The following is a 22612-nucleotide window of genomic DNA, read 5'->3' as shown; positions in this document are numbered from 1 at the left end:
TGCCCAACCAAGAAATAGTAGTACAAGATTGTTAACTGCTGCTGGTAACTGGATCAAAATAAATAGGAATAGTTCCATAGAGTGAAATAAGATAAGACAAAACAGGATAACCAAATAAAGTTTATGAGAATAAAGTTCTATAAAGTGATTTCCCATATTATTATTTTTTGCTTTCCTTAGTAATGGGGTGTGCTTATGATATATTGTATTTTATGAGTACATATCATTTTTTCCAACTATAAAGTCAAGATAATGTTCTCTGAAATATCTCATGTAAAGCCTCACAGTAATATTTCAATTAAATATAACACCCTTAAAAGTTAAATGAATGAAAATTGGCTCCATCTCTCCACTCTGATTCTCTGTCAGAAAATAATCAGTTCTTTTTTATGAATATTGGTAGAAGTTATTCATTTGTAAAAGTTACGTTTAAAAATCCTGGAGGGTTTTTTTTTCTGTGAAGATACCTGTCTATAAAGCAATATAACATATTTTGTAGCTAGACTATACGTTGCAAATGTACATGTCCTTGAAAAAACATCGTTCTTTCCTTACACTGTCCTTTCCAGGCAAGACTGGAAAATTAGAATGGGCCAATTATGGTGTGTTAACTACAATGTTTCTCTGACTGAAATTTCAGTCAGTTGCTATCTTCACTTTTTGAACAATTTAGTCAGTCCATAATTGCAGCTGTTATTTCTTAAATTATACCTAAATTATCCTCTACTTTCACGTTTTGGATTGTCGTCATCCAGATAGTGCCCTCCCCATGGGCTTACCCAAACTTGATGATTGCCAGATACAGACAATAAAATCATCTGCTGTAGATAAGAATTCATATTTATTTTAATAACAACAATATTTATCTATGAAATAAACCCGTCAAATATTCAGGCACTATTTTTAAAATGTTATCCTTAAGAAGCTATTGTAACAAATTGCCTTCAGTGCTTTGTTAGCAGAAAATAGTTTAGATTTCAGAACTTCAAGAAGATATATTTGGATCTTATATTACATTGATAATTTAATCTAATACTGATTTCATTTGCAAGACTCTTTTGTCAATATGTCAAAATCTACTTACCCTAAATAGTAATGAACGTCGTTCACAATCTAGCAAGGAAGTACCATTTTATGAAAAACTATCCGTTTCTTAATTTTGCAATAGTTATTTGTCATTATATGAAAACTATCTTCCCCTCAGTTTTGTGCCGGAATATACCTACATCTACTGCCTCTAATTTTTCAGTATTTATGTTTAATTTGCAATAATCAGATAATGGGTTTCACATAATTTTACCACTGGTTCGCCGTGCACCAAAACTGTGAGCGTGCATGCACACGCTTTGTTCGTGCCTTCCGTGCATGCATGCAGCATGCGCATGTGCTTTGCTCGTGCACATGACTTGCACGCATGCACACAACTTAGAAAATGTGGCTGAATAGGACGGCATAGCACCGGGGTAGGTTGGCGGCCCACTGGCAGGTCGACACTACCAGTTCACCCAAACCAGTGCGAACCGGCTGAATACCATCACTGTCAATCATCCACTTAATTTTCCTCTTTGAGTACAACTCCATTGTTCTCTGACATGTTTAGAGCCATATTCCTTATTTGCATTCTCTGTAAATCACTTGATTACTCAAGATGACAAAATGATGTCTGCATACAAAAATACACACACTTTCAAATCCCCAATCTACACACTTGTGTCATCAAGAAAAGGTTAATATGTATTAATCTAGCCTTTCTCAACTGAGCTTCTGTAGAAGTCTTGAGTTCCAGGAGAGGTCGCTGAGGGTTCTGCAAGAGATAATGATAAAAAGAATAATAAACATTCTTTTTGAACTTTGCTCACTGTGGAATGCTAGCTATAGATACCACTTTTCTGTAAAGATCCTCTGAAACCTGAAAAATATTTGAAATGTTCTTCCAGGATAGAAGAGTTAAAGGCTACATTAATCTTTAAATACATCAAATTCCTAAGGAGCACTACACATTGTTGCCTTACTCACTGTTCAATTTACAACTGTCGGCTAAGGTTTCCATTTATTCTCATGCATGCTTAACTAAAGGCAGTCCTCAACTTACCACAGTTCATTTAGTGGCTGTTCAAAGTTTTAATGGCACTGGAATAAGTGACTTATGATTGTTTTTCACACATGGCCATTGCAGCAGCCCCATGGTCACATGATCAAAATTCAGATACTTCACAACTGCCAGTTGCCTTGTCTTGGGGTCGATGTCTTTGTGACCCTCGGACAAGCAAAGTCAATTGGGAAGCCAGATTCACTTAACAACCGTGGCAAGAAAAGTCATAAAATGGGACAAAACTTCCTAAATAAATGTATCAATTAACAACAGAAACCTTAGGCTCAATTGTGATCTTATGTCAAGGACTATCTGTACCAATATATATATTCATTTTACCAGGATTCACCAACTAATCTTCAACCTCATATTTGCCCGGAACATTCTGTTCAAGTCTATTATCTCTAAATCAGCACATGTATTATCCTTCTTCATTTTATTCCTTTCTCAACAATTTGCTGAAGAGAAACAAATTGCATTAAAGAAACAAACTTTCGAGATCTACAGCTCACTTCACCAGATACATGAAGCAGCTGAATCGATATGAGATTTAAATTGGTGTGAAGCAGGAGAATAGAAGGGAAAATAAAGTGATTCTCAAAGTGATTCTGCAAAGCAGGATATAAATACCCTATTAATTAACCATTGTAATGTGTTTTTAAAAATGTATTTGTTGAGATGGCCTGGAACCATTTGTTATATATGGGTGTTTCTTCAGCATTCTTATTTGATTTTGCTGGTAAAGTTCCTTTGTTCCAAAATAGCTATTTTGAATTCTGAAATAATTGATACCCTGGGAGCTGAAATACTTGTTTTGAATCCTGATATGAAATGTATATCCATTAATTTTTTTTACACAGTCTGGTCCATTAGCCAATTGCCACAACTGCAGTTTTGCCAAAAGCATGTTCCTTCTGTGCAAAGTAGGATTGCTGATTGATTTATAGACTACCTAGAAAGCCAACATTCTACTGTCAGCATCCCAACAAATAGGAGGTATATAGACTATACTACTACTCAGGATAAAGTGGTGTATGCCATAGGAAAGTTCTATTCCTGAGTTATTAAACTTACTCTAATAGACTACAGCAGATTTCTGGGTAGGAGGGAGCAGATTCCAAGGAGTGAGGTGAGACAAGAAGCAGCAAAGTGCTGAGCTGGATTGTGGGAACAGGAAGAGATTCAGGATAGCCATTCTCTAGAACAGGAGTGTCAAACCCGTATCATCACTGCCACGTCACGTGATGTATTGCGACTTTTTTCCCCTTTGCTAAACCGGGCATGGGCGTGGCCAGCACGTGACGCATCCACCCCGCGTGCTGCAAGTTTAACACTCCTGATCTAGAATCTCCTAGGATAGAGCCATTATGTGAGGCCAGTATAAGTTTAATCTGACAAGATTCTGTCTATTACAGTATATTCAAATAAAAAACTGAACTTTAACTAGATTGCATCAAATCATTCTTTAGATGACACTAATGTAATGAACTTGTTAATGTAATGAATATATATTATAGATTAAAAAGTGTAAATGTTTTATGAAATTGAAATTTCCTTTTATCTGTTTTGTAGACTCAGAATCGCATGAAACTGATGGCCGATAATTATGAAGATGATAATCTGAAATCATCTCATTTCAATCAAACTAATCATAAGCCCTCCCCAGACCAGGTAAGATTATAGTTGTTCCTTTTCTTTTTTACTAATCTGTTACTACTGAAATATCCCATTGTTAAATTGTATCTAAGACCAGGTTCAGTTCTTCTGAAATAGAATCAAAGAAACTGTTTGTTGCAGTTATATAATGATTTTCCTTTTCCTTTATAAATTGGAATTCTCACTAAACAAATATTAGATTTCACTGTTTCAGAACTCTTCTTGGAACTGTATTAGTGGACTGATTGTTCTTACAATAGTAGAGTTTATCTGACCAATTGTATGACTAAATAAATAGCTAAATTAATCGGCGTCTACTTCAAATAAAAGAAAATATAAAATTGTACTAGGTCATTGAGGTAATCAGAATGTAGTATTAGAGACAGTATAACAAAATGCTACCACATTCAAAGAAAGTAAACTAATGATCTGATAAAAGTAACTGTAGATAAAGTAGATCTGAATTTTCTAGACACTTCATCAAATCTTATAATTATATGTGAGGACTATTTGAAACTGCCACTTCCTTTGGAAATATATATATGCTCAAATAAGATCTGTGATTTATTGCTTATTCTAAGGGAGAGATTGGCTGTCTTCCCCATGGCAAAATCTCAGTTTTACACTAAATGATCATAGACTCCTACCTTACAAGTTTAGTAAAAGAAATTAATTTATAATTTCTGATGCATGGGCTAGCTTTCTATGTTGCTGACTAAACTAAAACATGATTTGGATGATATCAAATGGCTTAGCAAACACAATAGCTAATGCAAGAGAACTTTCTAACTGGAAAAACATTAGCAGTAATATAAGATGGCCAGCTTACTGAAAATATTAATACTGGCTCAAAGAAAACTAAGAACTCAGGGATTTTTCCACTATAGTTCTCAATGGCCTGGGGAGATTAATGAGGTTTTAGCCATTCTAGTTCATAAAATATGCTATAATGATATTTAGATTACCATGAATAATTATCCAAACATACATTCATAACAGTAGAATAGAAAAGTATGCTAAAATAGTGCTCCCTTTCCTATTACATTATTCCTTTGAATGATTTAAATACTAACCAGATCTTTATTTCATTCCCATGCTTCTCTGGTGCTTTCCCCCCCTTGTCTTCTCTCAACCAATAGGATGAGGAGGAGGGTATTTGGGCATAGCCAATCAGATGCTCTTAGTTCAGCCATTTTGTTCAGAACGGTGAGAATTGGCTTTATTTACCAGTAGAAAAATATCCAATGATCACTCTTGCATCTTGCTTCTGTGTGATTATGTGATTTAAGTGTCTTTCCTTTCCCTTTTAAATGTGGTCTTTGCATGTAAAAGTTATTCCTACTTTTTGTTGTAGCTTTATTGTTTTGTAATTTATGTTAGCGTTGAATTGTTTTGTGAGAATACTCTCCCAAAGCATGTGATTGGATTTGCAGCAAAGCAATAGCATGATTCATGAAGGAACAAGTGTTTCCATTATAATTTAACCACACAATTTGAACACGGTTTCCAATATTTATGTTTAGAAAACGTTTCTGACAAAGTTTTGTGTTCCATGTTTTATTCTTAAATTACACATAAATAAAAAATATTTTATTTCCACTGTTTATCTTATAATTCATGAGCAAAATGAACCATGCTGTTGACATTGCTGTATGTAAAATTATGTAAAAGGTTCATTATAATAAAATTAGATTGGTAGATGAATAATAATGCACTATATTCTGTGTACACATTTTGATTTACTAAATCTATGTATTGTTATCCTAATCCAGACACATGAGGTTACATTTTAGTAAGACAATCTGAGAATTAAATAAGTAATCCCCTTCATGCAGAAAATTGTTTAATTCAAGCTTCTTTGTGATTTCATAGTGTTTGAAGTTGCTTTTTTGTCATTTCTCTATATGTATGTTTAAATGGTAATAATGTAATAATAAATGAACTATATTGCTGAAGAATGCTAATGAACAGGAAGAGATGAGGTAAGTTAATTAGTTCAGATACATTTTTATGGTAAAAAGTGAGTGTGTAGGCAGGGTTTCATGAATAATGAGAAAAGTGCAGCTGAAGGAATATAGTCATTTTTCTGTATTGTATTAAAAATCAAACTCAACATTTTGAGAGCTCATTTTGTTGGGGAAAGTTCATGTACAGTAAGTATATTCATAGTCGTATTTCTCCATTTACTTTGTAATATTACAGTATTACCATAGAGAAAACAGTGAGACATTTTATGATTTTAAGACTTATTAAGCTCTGTGCTATGGATTAAATGATACGGTTGAAATAATAATATTTGAATACAAGTGGGAAGACAGTTGGATGTAAGAATATGAAAGCAAGATGAACAAGAAAGAAAGATGGATAGATGGATGGATGGATGGATGGAAGAGAGCCGAGGTGGCGCAGTGGTTAAATGCAGCACTGCAGGCTACTTCAGCTGACTGCAGTTCTGCAGTTCGGCTGTTCAAATCTCACCGGCTCAGGGTTGACTCAGCCTTCCATCCTTCCGTGGTGGGTAAAATGAGAACCCGGATTGTTGTTGAGGGCAATATGCTGACTCTGTAAACCGCTTAGAGAGGGCTGAAAGCCCTATGAAGCGGTATATATAAGTCTAAGTCTAACTGCTATGGATGGATGGATGGATCAGCAACTCTACACAAAGGCTTTCTTGGTTTGCTTGCCCCATGATCATTTACAGCAGAGGTGTCAAACTCGATTTCATTGAGGGCCACATCAGGGTTGTGTTTGACCTTGGGGGTGGGGTTGATGTGGCCAGCTTGACATCACTCATGTTGGGGGTGCTTGTGGTAGCCCAAGCGCTCTGCCAGGGAAACGGGCTCCCGAGCTCTGTTTTCCCTGGCAGAGGCACCGCGGGCCAGTCCTTCCCTGTTTTCTGGGCAGCGCTGTAGGCCAGATCTAAGCACCCAGCAGGCCAGATCCAGTCCGAGGGCCTTAGTTTGATGCCCCTGATTTACAGTGCAAAAAAAATAATAATATGTATGTTAATATTGTCAAATAAAACAGTAAATAATAGTAAAAAGGATAACAGAACCAAAGCACAATCATAGAGGCATTGTAGAGATAGTGATAAAATTAAATACTGAATGCTTGATCATAAAAATAGATTTCTCTTAAAATTAGCCAGTCGGAATGAAGTCTGCACCTTAGTAAAGAAAGAATTGCCCATTGTTCGTACTGCCGCTGAGAAGACCTGTCCCTAGTTATTCTTAACCAGGCTTTTTTCCTGGCAGCACTTTAATAACCCCATAGCCGAGGTATGTAGCCGATTCGGACAGGCCGCTTGGCTTTCTGCCTCAACCGTAGCAGCAGCCTGAGCAACACCTGAGCTCCAGGTGTGGCGGAGCGCAAACCTTGGTCGCCGCTTGCTCCATAGCCACAAGGTGAGCTGCGGAACAGAGGGGCCCTCGGCTGCAAGGTTGCCTGGCGCAGTGGGCAGGGCTGGGGCTAGCAAGAGTGAGCTGGAAACATCTATAGCACCCAGAGAGACGGAATGGCTGGTCCTCATTAGATCAGCTGATCCGTGGGCCGCAGTTAAGCGTGGCACGACAAAACCGCGCTCGTCAAAATTGCGGTGATAAAATTGCGGCGCTAAAGCCGCGACGTCATCACCGTGCATCATCGCCGCCACAACAACAGCGCGGAAACAGAAGGGCGCTTTAAAACGGCGCCGCAGCAGAAAGCCGACTTCAATTAAGGTAAGGGATATGATTAGGTTTAGGGGTTAGGTTTAGGGTTAGGTTTAGCGTTAAGTTTAGGGTTAGGGTTAGGTTTAGGGTACTGAGTGCTTGGGAATGCGCGATTATGTCATCGCGGTAGGGTCGCGTTTTTCCTTAGTGCTTAGAACGGCGCGAATTAGTCTTCGCGCTTATGTCTCCGCGGATAAGGGCTTCGCGGATTTGTGGTGGAACCGCGGTTAAGGGGCCCAGCAGCCATGAGGTGACCGTGCTCCCCGCCTCCACCTCAAAAAAAAAAAGACCTCCCCAAAAATAACTCCCCGAGTGCTTATTTTCAAACCTGAAATAAGAAAAGAAAATAAGACCCGGTTTTATTTTCGGGAAAAAGCAATGGATATGTCGAAATCTCCCCACCTGATTTGATTTTAATATGTATGTTTTTGACATACGTTTATTTTAAATCAGTACATGGGACGCTAGCATGCTGTGTGTAGTCTCGTCTTTACTAACGAGAACGCCTCTGACAGTTCCTACAACTTTCTTTTTAAATAGAAACAGTGAATAGTTTCACTGCTTTGCTTGGGCATGTTCTCATCTGCCTGGGAAAAGAAAAAAAAAATAAAGAGCATCCTGAGGGATAAAATAGAGACAAGTATCAACCACATCCATTTGCCTTCTTGTTTGATATTTGGGACCTGACCACACTTTTTCACCATTTCACATTTTTCATATGTTCAAAAAAGCCCAACTGTATCCAATGGGCAAAGCCTGCTTATGACTGTTTGAACACTTTCAGCAAGTATTAATAAGTTTTCCTACTATCCCTCTTTTTTTATTATCCTATGACCATTCATTCAGCAAAGTTATAATGGTGCTGACTGAATCATGGTGATGAACAGTCCTCGGCATTCCAGCCATCCCAGCACCTCCACAGTCACATGGTCACAATCGTGGCCCTTGGCCATCCCCTACACCTTCCTCATACCCCAACCTGTGCACCCTCCCCAACCTGTGTCAGAGCTCTCACATATCCCCTTGCATCCCGTCCCTGAGCTTCCCCCGTGTACTCCCTTTCTCCCTCAGCAACCACCTGCCTGCCTGCCTGGCTGAGACTTGCAACTTTCTGCCAGCTTCCCCATTGATTTTGGTTGTGAGAAGTTGGCAGGAAGTTGCCTCACATAATGACTGTGGGGTTTGGCTAATGACGGCACCTGAGACTGCAAGGATTACTGTCACTAAACAATGCAGTCAAGTTTTACGATCACATTGGTGGTTAGTGATGGGAATTCAGGTCCCAATTGCCATTGCAAGTCAGTATTGATAATGTACACTGGGGGAAGGGTTCTTCTACTTCTCAATGTGCTGTTGGTTATTATTATTTATATTATTATGTTGCAGAGATTTTTTTTTTTGTAAAACAGATGATGACATGGTGTAATATGTCATGTGGTCTAATTTATCTGAGGTTGCATTTAACTATTTTTAAGAATTGCTAAGGACCAGATGATTTTTACTATGTCCAGATATGTAAAACTTTAGAACTCAAAGAGGATGTACTTTATTTTTCACATGACTGTAGTTTAAATCTAAATACCGAGAACTAATGAAATTACCATAAAAATATTTTCTGCTTCTATACAAAAACCACATCTGTTATCTTCTCATTCTTTTGCCCGAGTCTTGAAATGTCTGGTTCAAAAGAATACTAATAACTTTAAGAGAAATCAGTTCTCTTGCTTCTTAACTGCTTAAATTCATCAGGATTTAACAGTAGTATACTGTATGTTGCTTTTTGGTATCTATATTTACTCTAGGATTTATTATATAGGGTTGATAAAACATTTTTCTTTTAGGAAAATTTTTTTAACTCCTTACCTGTTGTATCTTAGAAGAGCTGATATCTAGGTCTTATGGCTTCTTACAAACAGTATAAAATCACATTATCACTGTTTCTTGTTCCTTTTTTTCTACTTATGGCCTATAAGTATTAGTGTACTGCCAGTTTCACACACATTTTACGAAAAGGAAAAACTAGCGCATAAAAACAGCATTTCATGCTGCCAGTAAGGGGAGAGGAGCAGAGAGTCAAAGAATTAACACTTGGGTGGCAGAGAAAAGCAGGCAGGTAGGAGAAGAATTAGGTATGGATGGCAAGGGAAAGTACTAGTGGAAAAATCCTCGTAGTAGGATGTAGCAGCTGGTTATGAGAAGGTTACCATTGGGAATGATAATTTATGAAAGATGTTCCATAAGGATAAATTTTTACCTTGGTAATTCGAGTTGATGAGAAAATCAAACAAAATTGTCACCTTAGTGGTGATTTTACTATTTGGGATGGTTGGCTTCTAGAGATTTATGAACTTGGCATGCCTATCAAAATCATGGGATATAAAACTTGTACCAAGGGCCTGAATCTAATTAGAAATGTGGGCCTCAGATTCTAGTCTTCCTTTAGACGTGGAAGCCAACTCGGTGACTTTAGGCTAGTTACTTTCTCTGAGCCTTCATCAACATCAGGCTGTAAGACAAACCAGCCAATGAACAAAACACATCACATCATACACTGAGAACTTTGTGGGAAGAACTAGGGCAAGCACAATAAAAAAAAGAAACATATCCTTCAACCAGAGGTCATATTCATCAGGTTCTGACCAATTCTGGAGAACCGGTAGCAGAAATTTTGAATAGTTCGGAGAACTGGTAAATACCACCTCTGACTGTCCCCCCCCCCCTCCAAATCTATTCTCTGCCTCCTGAGTCCCATCTGATCAGGAGGGAATGGGATTTTGCAGTAATCTTCCGCTGGAGTGGGGTGGGAATGGAGATTTTATAGTATCCTTCCCTTGCCATGCCCACCAAGCCACACCACGCCCACAGAATCAGTAGTAAAAAAAAAATGAATCCTACCACTGCCTGCTACCATCGGAGACCTATGCTAAGAACAATCCTGTAAGATACATTATTGGAGTTAATTAAACTTCAATACTTAGCACAGTTGAAATTCTTGTCAGCATTGAGATTTAAAACGTTTAATTAAATAATATCTCGTGATCGTCAGTTTCTACAATTTACTTTGAAGCCAGTTTAGGAAATTCAGCGGCAAGCTATGTTCAAAAATATTTAAAAACAGACAAATGAAGAGATGTTGCTAGGGCAGAATCACTTTTTTTTTAAGGTAAGGAAGCCTGTGAAAAAATATTCCTGCCTCTTGGGAAGGACCCCCTCATTGATGGGTGGCATAGAAGGCATGTAGGTGGTGCAAGGACCTGTGACCCGGTCCATCAGCCCTGTCTATTTGGCAGGTGCTTTTGTATCCTCTCAAGATAAGCTCTGCCACTGTGGGATGTGGTGCAGCTCTTGCTAAGTGGCCAGCTCAAATTAGATGTGGGAGAAGTCGAGAGATAAGACATACTTACTGGTGAGGCAAATGAGTCCCAAGGGAAATAAGCAAACTCTTCAGAGAGCTCTGCTAGGCTCCAAAGCAGCAGGCTCAGCACATTTCCAAAGTAAACTATACTCATCAATTTAGGAGGCTTCCCACAAGCGATAAAGATGACGATAGCAATAAGGAAAATAACTCCTTTCAATTATTAATATAGTCTCCTCTCCATCTGCAAAGGCAAAAGTGAAAGATGCAGAAAGTACTTAGACAAAAAGTTCCCCTTTCAGGCACGCAGTGTGTGCTTTTGATATATTTTAGCTCTCAATAAGAACGTAATCCATGGGAGGGAGATGCATGTCAATCATCTCACTAAAAACGTATTTGTTTTCCTGGTTTTAATCCGTGAAGACCTGTTCAAACGCTCCCTCGTGTTTTAATTTTTCTTCTGTAACCATAGACGGTTGATATTCTCCACCTAGGCTCCTTGTGGCGTTATTCCATGCTGCCTCTTTAATACAGCGCTAAGATGTTAATCCCAATGTTGTACTATAAACAGGGTTCTACCAGGGAAAGGATTTTGACACCACTAATCTAAAGCTTTCAGCTCCTCCTATTGCACGCCCATTAATCCATTCACCGAGTGTTGGAAACATAGCAAAGGAGCCAGAACAATTGTGTATTCATCGACACTGTTGAAAGTAATACCAGCACCTGTTTCTGTTGACTGAGAGATTATCACACTTCCACATTCATTATTAGGGTTAAAGGGTATGGTTGGAAAGATACCTTATGCCTGCTGACAAGCAGCAGGTGCAGCCATAGTTCTACTCGCAGTCAACGTTGATGTAGCCAGAGGTTTGCCATTGGTCATCTTTGCTGAAATTCTGTAGATCATTTGTCAGCAATTTCATTTCATACTGCCTAATGTTTCATTGGTAATGTTCAAAAAGAAATGTGGCTCCCTGCATCTTTCAAATGCAGATATTCTAAGTGGTATTCTAAGTAGGGACGCAATGGCTCAGTGGCTAAGACGCTGGGCTTGTCAATCAGAAAGGTCGACAGTTCAGCGGTTTGAATCCCAAGCGCCGCGTAACAGAGGGAGCTCCCATTACTTGTCCCAGCTTCTGCCAACCTATCAGTTCAAAAGCATGTAACAGTGCAAGTAGAAAAATAGGGATCATCTTTGGTGGGAAGGTAACAGCGTTCCGTGTACCTTCGACGTTTAGTCATGCCAGCCAAATGACCACAGAGACGTCTTCGGACAGCGCTGGCTCTTCGGCTTTGCAACGGAGATGCACCACCCCCTAGAATCGGGAATGACTAGCACATATGTGCAAGGGGAACCTTTTCCTTTACCTAATGTTTCATTGGTAATGATCAAAAAGAAATGTGGCTCCTTGCATCTTTCAAAACATTTGAAAGTGGTATTCTAAGGTATAGTAGTTTTGGGGAGAGGGTGGTGTGGTTGTATGAAATGTTAATTTCCTAAAAGTATTTTTTAGTTTAAAAAAAATTGACTGCAAGTCTTCTGAGACTGGATCCATACATACCCTTTCCCTTACCCAGTAGTTAGTGGTTTCTCTCAGCTTTCCTCCAGTTTCTTGCATTAAGTTTCATTAAATATCCCCTTTGTTTCTGTTTCAGGATATGATTGAATTGTTTTCTGTACTTTTAGGTAATTCAGCCTCTTTTAGACCTTGATCAGAATCGTAGCAAGTTGAAGTTATATATTGGACATTTGACAGCCCTATGCCATGACCGGGACCCTCTGATTCTCCGAGGACTCATTCCTCCCACATCGTACCACCTGGATGAGAATCGTGCAGCTTGGGAGAAGGAGCTGCAGAAGATGACTCTGGAGCAGGTCAGAATTTGATGTTTTCATTGGGATGCTTAAACTGGGTTTAAGTAGGTTATGTCAGTTCCTTGGTTATGCCTGAATTTGTTTTATTTTCTAAATGAAAGTGTGTGCAGTTTTTTAGAGTAATAAGGGTACTTCAAGATGTAGTTACTGCTATTCTTGTTGTTGTTGTTAGTTGTGAAGTTGTGTCCAACCCATCGCAACCCCAAGGACAACGTTCTTCCAGGCCTTCCGTCCTCTACCATCCTCTGGAATCAATTTAAGCTTACGCCGACTGCTTCAGTACCTCCATCCAGCCATCTCATTCTCTGTCGTCCCTTTCTTCTTTTGCCCTCAGTGTTTCCCAACATGAGGCTCTTCTCCAGTGAGTCCTTCCTTCTCATTAGATGGCCAAACTATTTGAGTTTCATCTTCAGGATCTGGCCTTCTAAAGAGCAGTCAGGGTTGATCTCCTCTAGGACTGACTGGTTTGATCGCCTTCCAGTCCAAGGGACTCACAGGAGTCTTCTCCAGCACCAGAGTTCAAAGGCCTCAATTCTTTGGCGCTCAGCCTTTCTTATGGTCAAACTTTCACAGCCATCTGCTATTCTTAAATAATATGAATTCAGAAATATATTGTCAGTGCAGGATTCAAGGATAGAATTCCATGTTTCTTTCAGCAGAATGGATAGAAAATCCCCCCCAATTCAGTACGGTCAGCTTAACCCATATTAGAATAAATAAAATAATATCTATTAAAAAGAAAAATGTTGTGAGGACATTTTATCCTGAGTGTAAAATTACTTTACTACACAACTTCCTAGCTGATCTATGTCACATTGCCCTAGACATGCCCAAAGACCCAATTAAATTTTTCCCAGGCCCGCCCTAATTACTATTCACCCCAGTTTATGGAGAGTAAGATAGCTTAAAAGCCTGAGACTTGTTCGTATATTACTGAGCTATTAATCATTATATCCAAACAAGGCTAAAGTATACCCTTTTATAAAATGGGTTCCAAACATTTCTGGTGCTGAAAGTATAAATGAGCAAATCTGCCCTTGAATTAACCTGGAATAGAATCTTCAGTGTGTTTGTATTGGATCTATATAAAAGGGATTTGTAGGTGATCTAGAAATATGCTACTGCTGTATTTCAGCAAAAAAAAAAATATTCTCTTTATAAATCTGAAATATCCTTGTAAGTCAGACTGAAAATTACAACAAATCATTATTCCTATTTTTATTCTAGATAATGTTTTTCTTATTCTGCATATGAAAAGCTTTGCTTTCAAGGGTTTTTGTTTTTTTTATAAAAATATCTAAGTGAAACTTCAGCAAAATGTCATGAACTCAAAACAGAATAAAACACAATATATATCAAGAGGTTGACAGATAAGTATTAAATCTGGAGTCTTTCGTTGAAAAAATATTGTATGGCTAAAACAATTTTGCAAGAGTAAACCACTTGTTTGGGTCTTGAAGAATGGATATGGATCCTAAAAATACATGTGCACATTTATTGTGCTGATACAAGCTTTATGTTTCAGTTATATTTCTTCATTCTCCTTATAACTGCTAGATAACTAATGATGTGGAAAGTCTATTTCACCCCATTTTCTTGTTTCTTTTACTTATTGCAACAAAGCTTCTGATAGGACTTGGTATCTTTTCAGGGTATTCTTACATGCATTTATCTATTCATTTGATTTCTATCCAACCTTTATTTGTACAGCTCAAGAAAACATTATATAGTCCTGTACAAAATAAAGGTGGAATAGAAATCTAATAAATACATAAATGCATGCAAGATATCAAGTCCTATCAGAGGCTTTGTAGTAGTCCTATTTTCCCCAGGACAACAATCCTCTGGGATGAGTTAGACTGAAAGAGAAGGAATAGCCCAAAGTCACCCAACTCTCTTTCTGTGACTGTCTTCCATTTTCTAGTCCAGCGCTTTAACCGATACATTAAACTAAAGAACTGCTTGTTTCTCTATCATGCATATTTGAGTATACATATATAACCAGTTTATATAAAAAAAACTTTTTTTAATAAAAGTTTAGAAAAAACTTTTGTGACTTCCAAGCACGTAATTATATTGAATCTTTCTTTTACCATATTATATACCTAATGCTGCTGGATTTTCTATTATTAACTGTTTGTATCTCAAATATCTTTCTCTTCGTGCTTTAGCATGACTCTTTTTAGTAACTGAATTTAAATCCTTTTCTTTGTGAAACAAATCTTCCACCATCTTGAGCCTCAAACTTGAGCTTCTGTATCATTCTTGACTTAGTCCGTCCCGTCCCCCCCCCCAGTTAAATTTGTCAATCTGATATTTACAGGAGTTGCTATGATCAGTTAGTCAGCATAAACATCACCTTATCAGAATTCCTTTTGTATACTTTAGTGTAAGGAGGTTTTTATGCTTTGTAGCTATTACTCCCAAACTAATAGAAAAAACCCAGATATTAGTATTAGTATATAATTTTAAAAATAATAATCATAACAATAATAAAAATGGAAAGAAAAGGGCAAAAGTTTACCCTGTTCATCAGGGGAAAAAAATCTAAAATATATTTACCTGGAAAAATATTCTTTTTTCCCAACTTTTGACAAAGAATACATCAGTAGTCTTTTGCTACAAATGTAAATTTCTCTGGTATTCTATTTTAATTCTTTTAACTCACCCCCCCCACCCGCCTAAAAAAATCCACAATGCTATGTCCAAATCCTGACAGTATAAATAATAAGAACATACAGATGTATAATATTAGAAAAAAAAGAGTATCTGAAGAACACAGAACTTGAAACACGATCTCTTACATAGAGTAAATTTCAGATACATGTCTATTTTCACTTTTCTTACAAATAAAGCATTTTGTAGCCAGAAAGGTTTATTCCCCAATGTATATCCATAGTTGGTTCCTTATTAAAACCCACCCTTTCTCAAGTAATGTCAGCTGCTACTACCTCAGAATTCATGAAATAATACTTCTTCCTGGCGTCGAGATAACTGTATTCTTCAGTTACTTGAATAAATCAAAACATCTGTTAGCCAGTAACATAAAGCAGAACATTTAAGCATATAGATAATCATATTATAATCCCTATACAAATGTGTAACAGATAAAGACATAGGAATCTATTATTCCAAATCAGTACTCTGTCACACCTTTTAAATCATATTTGCTTTCTATATCAGCAGATCAGTTCCATTTTGTTTACTTTCTTATGTTGAACATTAAAGTATCAACAGTGAAGGCTGTGAATGTAATAAGCCAGGGTTCTATTTTTTTTTTCATTAATTGTTGTTGTTAGTCGCAAAGTTGTGTCTGATCCATTGTGACCCCATGGACAACGTTTTCATTAATAGGCCTCATTAAAACAATACCTCTCTTTCTTTCTCAATGTGTCCATATTTATCTGAAATCTATATGTCAGGGCTCTGTGTCTGCAAGAGTCCAAAGCCTTCTTAATCAAACTTGGCCAAAATCAAGTTTGCACAAAAGCGTTTTTACCAGTTCCTGTGACATGCAACCCATCTTGTGCCAGCAGTCCACCCAGAAAATTCAGACCATGTTCCCAGAAGCCAAATATCTCCAGTTGACATCATTTGGATAGCCCATCGTTCGCTTGTATTATTATTTTTTCCCTGTACTGGTTGTCTTCCATGAACTAGGTTTTTAGCAATTTTCATAGTTCTTAAAAGTCCATTATAATTTTGTATCTTTTCTATTCAGGGTAAATTATTCCCATGTAGATTAGCAAGAAATAGTCAATATCAGTGGGTTTTAAGTTGATTAAAAGCATGTCCACTTATATGACTGCTCAGTATTCAGTGCTGGATTTAGCAAGCTTAGTCTTGGGATAGGACAAGTTCAATTTCATTCTCTAATACCTTACCTTTACCATCTGGAGACAGCCAAAGACTTTAGAAGTCAACCTAGAGCTTCCAGTAACAATTGACTCCAAAATCCAAACCTGTAAACAGTCCTTCCTGATGGCTTCATACAGATATTAAATAATATGGAAGATGACATAGAATTTTACAGGATCTCCAAGACAGGTCCCAAAGGGTTAAGTAAATACACACACACAGACGGAACCACACACACACACACACACACACACACACACACACACAAGTTTTGTCCTTTTATTAATGTTATATATTTATAATTTGCCATTAGAGTCCATTAGAGACTGGTAGTCCTGTGAATGTGATAAATTGTTACATTAAAAGCCATTCTGGAATATCAGTTATATCTAATTTTGCTGCAAAAATTCAGTGACCAAGTCTATTTTTGTGCTAAATCTAGATTTGAATCCAAACTAAAAAGTGTCTAAATAACCAGCTTTTTCTGCCAGTTCCTAGTACTCCAGATTCACTGAGAGTCTTCACTGGCGATGCCATATTTTCATCAGCCATAACTTAAAATTGGTCAAAATCATAGGTGCCTTTCATAAAATACTGTGGTACCTCCATGTAGCTTGGCTTTACTTTAACTGTGCCAGTTTTTCAATATAGTATCACTACAAAATATTTATGAATGCCATAATAAGATTATACATTTAGAATTATATTTGGTTCATATTTATTAACACTGTTTTAAGTACATTTTACGACCTTTCTTGCCACAGTTGTTATCATGGCAGTTACTAAGTTAGTAATATGGTTGTTAAGTGAATCAGGCTTCCCCATTGACTTTGCTTGTCAGAAGGTCACAAGAGTGAACACATGACCCCAGGACACTGCAACCATCATAAATATATGTCAGTTGGCAAGTGTCTGAATTTTGATCACATGATGATGGTAATGCTGCTTCGGTCGTAAGTATGAAAAACAGTCATAAGTCACTTTTTTAAAATGCCGTTGCAACGTTGAACTAGGCGAACTGTAGCGAATTGAAAACTACCTGTATCTAATGGATCAAGGCACTGCAGTATACCGTATTTTTCGGAGTATAAGACGCACTGGAGTATAAGACATACTAAGGTTTTGAAGAGGCAAATTTAAAAAAAGGTTTTTGCACTCTGCAAACTTCCCCAAAATGACCTGTTTTTCGCAAAAACGGGCCCATTTTCCCCACAAAAAAGCATGAATAGCCTCTAGGGGGCTTGCAGAATGTTTCTGGGGGGTGGGGGCCCCCAAAAATGAGAAAAAAAATGGTCTGTTTTTTGTCAAAAAAATTGCATGCATAGCATTAAGGAGACTTATAGAGTACTCCTAGGGGCTGGGGGGCAAAATTGAGCAAAAAGCAGCCTATTTTTCACTCATTTCTGCCCTCCCCAGAGCTCTCTGAAAGCCTTCTACAGGCTCTGCATGGCCATTTTTGTTAAGGGGCAGGGCTTTGGGAGGCAAAAATGCAATATTCAATGTATAAGACAAACCCAGATTTTCACCCTCTTTTTTTGAGGGAAAAAGGTGCATCTTATAATCCGAAAAATACAGTATATTCAGATTATACGATTGCCTGCAAATAACATGGCAAAGGCCTTTTTTTTAAACAACTCTTAGAGAGAAAATTGAATCTTGATTTGGCCGTTTAATGAAGCCGGCAGCAGGGACTGAAAGTTTTCTTTTTCTTTTCTTTCCTTGCAGCTTCACAACGAGCTGGAAAAGGCCGAGAAGGACAGCGCAGAGCTACAAGAGTTTGCGAATGCCATTCTCCAGCAGATAGCCGATCACTGCCCAGACATCCTGGAGCAAGTTGTCAATGCACTTGAGGAATCATCCTGACTGAAGCCAGTGCTGCTTCTCCACAGCAGCCTGCCATGGGGTCAGGCCCTCCCAGTTCACAAGGAGTCATGAGAATAATAAAGCATACGAAAAGGGGAGGGGGAGGAAACACTCTTGGTGCACCTTTTTATAAACAAATGAACACAAACTGGTAATTCCTCCAGTCGATAATGCCTGCATTCATCTTCTTACTGCCTTTCTCCATCGGAATATCTGCCGCACAGTTACTTTCCCGTTGGCTCTGGGTTGTGTCCACTCTGAAAATTGCCAAGACTAGAAAGTGTGACGAGGCACTCGCCTTTTGTTTTACTTTCCAAGTAATGAAAATCTTTGGCCTGTGGGGAATTCGATGTCCTCTAATAGTGTCTTACAATTGGCCAACATCCGTTTAGCTAGGTTTGCTGCTTATGTCTCTACAAGAGGATTGATCCTAATGGAGAGGTGGGAAGTATCCCCCATTCTTCGTGATGCATTCTGTTATGGGATACGTTCCCGTGTTTTCCTTATTGTTCTGCTTATTGTGAGCCTCACTTTTGTTTACCCAATGAGCTACGAAACCTGGTGGCTGGTTTCTCAGCTCGTTTTCTTGGTATTTTAGTCAACTTTACTATAACACTATTGTTGCATTTTTGATTGAACTGTGCCCCTTTTCCCCCACTTCTCTCATTTTATCTGTTTTCTAGGTTCTTGGGGAGTTGCGTCATATCCACATGTTCCAGAGCCTCCATCAGTGATTGAGAGAACAGAATAGCTTCTCTATGTGGTCTTAGGTTAACATATTGCAATTCACAGCCTAATTAGGAATCTGAATATTCATTTGAATTATATTAATAATGAAAGCACATTTTGACTAAGGGCGCTACTAGTTCTATGCATAATTTATTCTTGAAAATATTCACTGGAACAAACTTTGGTTTTGCTATATTCCTACCTTCGTTAAAGTAATTTCCTTATTTCAAGCTTCGGGGTCATGAGGAACCTTTAGAGCAGGGGTGTCAAACTTGGGCCGTCCCCCTTCGTTAAACCAGGCGGGGCCAGCATGTGACGCATCCAGCCCGCAGGCCATGAGTTTGACACCCTTGCTTTAGAGCATAAATATGTTCCTTCTTTGACAAAGAATGCAATATCTACAATATAGATATATTGTAGTGAGATAGAGTCTTACTCTTAAAGATGTCTTTCTTTCTTTCTGGATGTTATATATTTCATTCTTCATCCCTAAGGTCCCCTTTTCCCCCCACTGCCTCATCTCTACCCAGGACATGCCTATGTTCAGATCTGGAAAGCCAGGTCACACAATCAATTTTGAAAGAATGCAGTTGGGCAAATTCAGGTTCATGTTGTCTTGTAGATGCTTCCGAAAACGGATTGGGGCATAAATAAGCTTGGTTTTGAATTATAAACAGTCTTTCTTCCTATGGGTTTCCTAATGAAAGGTTCCTAATGCTCTTAGTTAGCACCTCCATGGTTTTAGAGATCTGTAATGATAGCTTTAAGGCAACTAGAGCCTCTAGTTAATGCTTTTTGACATAAAAGAGAAGAGACCTGAGTGATCTTAAGTTGGCAATTGCTTTCACCGGAAGGCATATAGACAGCAACTACACATACTATTCACCCATGTGTCATATCAAAGCCACATCTTTGGCCCTATTGCTTGAAAGGCATATTTTGGTAGGACCTGCTGCTTTGAAAGCTTCCTTTCAGGTTTTCCTCCTTCATCCCTAATTACTCCCTGTAGGAATTTAATGCTGCCTATAAAACCATCTCAGCCTTCAGGCCTAACATTTGCCACCAGTGCTTATCCTATGGAGTTATATGGTTGGGTCTTCAACTGCCCTTGTTCCCTGCTGTAAAATAATCCATCCTCTGTAGGAAAAGCTCTGGAATTTCCTTATCTCTGGTTGAAATGACTTCTGCTTGTAAACTTAGCTGAGATTCTCCTTGATAGCTTTTTGTTTTGTTTTGTTTGAAGGGGGAATTTTTTCTGAAAAATGGAGAAGATAGTTTGTGGTTGTTCCTACATTCTCATGTGCTTATTGCCCTGTTTATGTTAATGCTTCTTCAGCATTTAACTATTCCCCTACATGTGGCTACACTAAGGCAAAACAGGATCTGTTACAATATATATATATATATATATATATATATATATATATATATATATATATATATATATATATATATATATATATATATATATATATATATATATATATATATATATATATATATATATATATATATATATATATATATATATATATATATATATATATATATATATATATATATATATATATATATATATATATATATATATATATATATATAATATTCTGAGAATTTCTTAAAGGTCCCACTGCAAAGAAACAGTGATAGGTGCTATTGTTTGCATTCCATTCACCACATTCTGGGGAAGGGGGGGAGAAATTTGTTAAATTACTCTTATTAGTATTGCAGCTGTGGAACCCTTGTCATTCTTACCACAGATGTGGACTGGAGCTCCCATATTGCTCTTCTTTTCCTTCTTGTGTAAAATCTTTTCCCTCTACAGTGGATCCTCTTACATTTTAAGAATGGATCTAAGCCTTCAATAAAAACTTGGGAGAGAGAAAAATGCACACACAAGTTGTTATCTGCCAACAACGATCTAACAGCAGTAAAATATTGCAGGTAATCTTGATGCCATTTGGAAAGAGGACCTGTCCTCACATCTGGAGGAACTGTAGGTCTTAAACACAAGGTGTTAGCCATGAATTCTTTATTCCAGTTGGTCATGTCATCTGGGAATTCTGGACATTCCAATGCCGACCTCTCTGGAGCAGGCATGAAATGCTATCTTTGCTACCGGTTCGGAACCGGGAGCGCACAGCACCGCTGCGCATGCGCAGAGCATCCCTGATGACATCTGGGCGGGTGAGAGGAGCCTCCCGCCACCACCACTACCGCGGTGTTCGCCCAAAACGGCAGAATACAACCTCTGTTCTAGAGATTGTAAAGTTACAAGTAATTCTGGAAGAGCATTCTTATTTCCTTTTGACCATAAAGTAGAAGATGGTTAACACTCTTGTAGATTTACACAACATTGGCTGCATTGGAAGACAAAATGAAATGCTCAGACCCATGTCTGGTAATCTGATATTTCATGGAACAGTCGCAGCTTTTCTCAGTTTTGATATCTTTATGGTCTGCTACAAGTCAGACCAAACTTTTTGCATCCAGAAAATATACCCAGAAAAGTTTTTCCTCAAAAGCATTCTTTTTTTATGTGCCTTGCTACTTGCTTCAGTTTTACATGAATTTTTGTTTAGATTAGCAATGTGAATATAGATTTTATTGGGTAACCAGGCATGTCTGTTTTGAGAATTGTTTTCCTTTTCTTTTAAGCTCTGAAAAGCTGATTTTCTGTTGATGAAATATGTTCCATGATCTCCAAAGATGCTACACAGAGAGAATTTGAACATAATAAGAGCTTCTTGAAAGATTAAGGTACTTTCTTGTGCCAGCCTCGTTGGATTGTTTAGTGATCCAGGTTTTCACTCTAATTTCATCAAAACCAGGTTTCAAACATTTTTAAAGAGGAAAAGAGAACTTCAGCTTCAGAATTATGCAGTTATAAAAAAAACAGGCATGTCAATGTAAAACACCTTTCTTTTTTCATGATTTGTTACGACAACTATTTTTGGCCCTTGTTTTTATGTAGGAATGCCAAGGACTATCTGGGAACTCCCAAAGACTTGCAATAGCTAAAGAAACAAAGAGTACAGCAAAAGAGATACCATTTTTTTTAATGTGGAGGGAGTGGGTTAAAGATAGAAATATATACACATCCACCTTCATCAGTAGTATTATACATCTGTTTTATCTATCAATTCTAATCTGTCAGGAAAATTTCTGTATCTGAACATAAAATAAACTTCTAATCTCAAATGAGTAGATTGCCATAGCATAGAATCCTGGAGTGACCTTATCCAATGGAAATAGAATACAGTTTGTCGCAGTTGTTGGAATCCGAGAGGCACTAACTTCAGCAAAAGAAGGGAAAGCAGATTGCTGCATATCATTCTCCTCTGGAGAAAGGTGACCGAGCAGAGAAATTGGGTCGTGGCTGGTTGGGGGCTGCCAAAGTTACCAAGACAAACTCTTCTCTTGCCAAACACTCAGTCTTTATCAGTGCAACCGGTGCTGTTTTTGTAATA

The 22612-nt window shown here is 37.8% G+C and overlaps 1 protein-coding gene across 10 annotated transcripts in view; it reads left to right on the top strand.

Moving 5' to 3' along the window:
• The window catches only part of LOC106550126 (ELKS/Rab6-interacting/CAST family member 1), a 150347-nt gene extending 130531 nt beyond the window's left edge, over positions 1–19816 (top strand). For 7 of the 10 annotated variants that reach the window (XM_014067925.2, XM_014067924.2, XM_087722909.1 and 4 more), the window contains 3 exons: positions 3665–3763; positions 12504–12692; positions 18276–19816. In XM_014067925.2, the coding sequence (XP_013923400.2) occupies positions 3665–3763; positions 12504–12692; positions 18276–18413 (426 nt within the window). In that variant the 3' untranslated portion in view covers positions 18414–19816. Of the gene's footprint in view, positions 1–3664; positions 3764–4887; positions 4955–12503; positions 12693–18275 lie in introns of those variants that run through there. The other 3 variants (XM_087722907.1, XM_014067933.2, XM_014067931.2) reach the window with 1 other exon arrangement.
• Positions 19817–22612: the final 2796 nt, after the last annotated feature.

Source organism: Thamnophis sirtalis, unplaced genomic scaffold (assembly GCF_051295495.1).
Source record: "Thamnophis sirtalis isolate CommonGarterSnake01/CBP01778 unplaced genomic scaffold, rThaSir2_p1.2 scaffold_9, whole genome shotgun sequence".
NCBI lineage: Eukaryota > Metazoa > Chordata > Lepidosauria > Squamata > Natricidae > Thamnophis > Thamnophis sirtalis.
The sequence above is the reverse complement of the archived record's forward strand: the minus strand, read 5'-3'. Positions and strand labels throughout refer to the sequence as shown.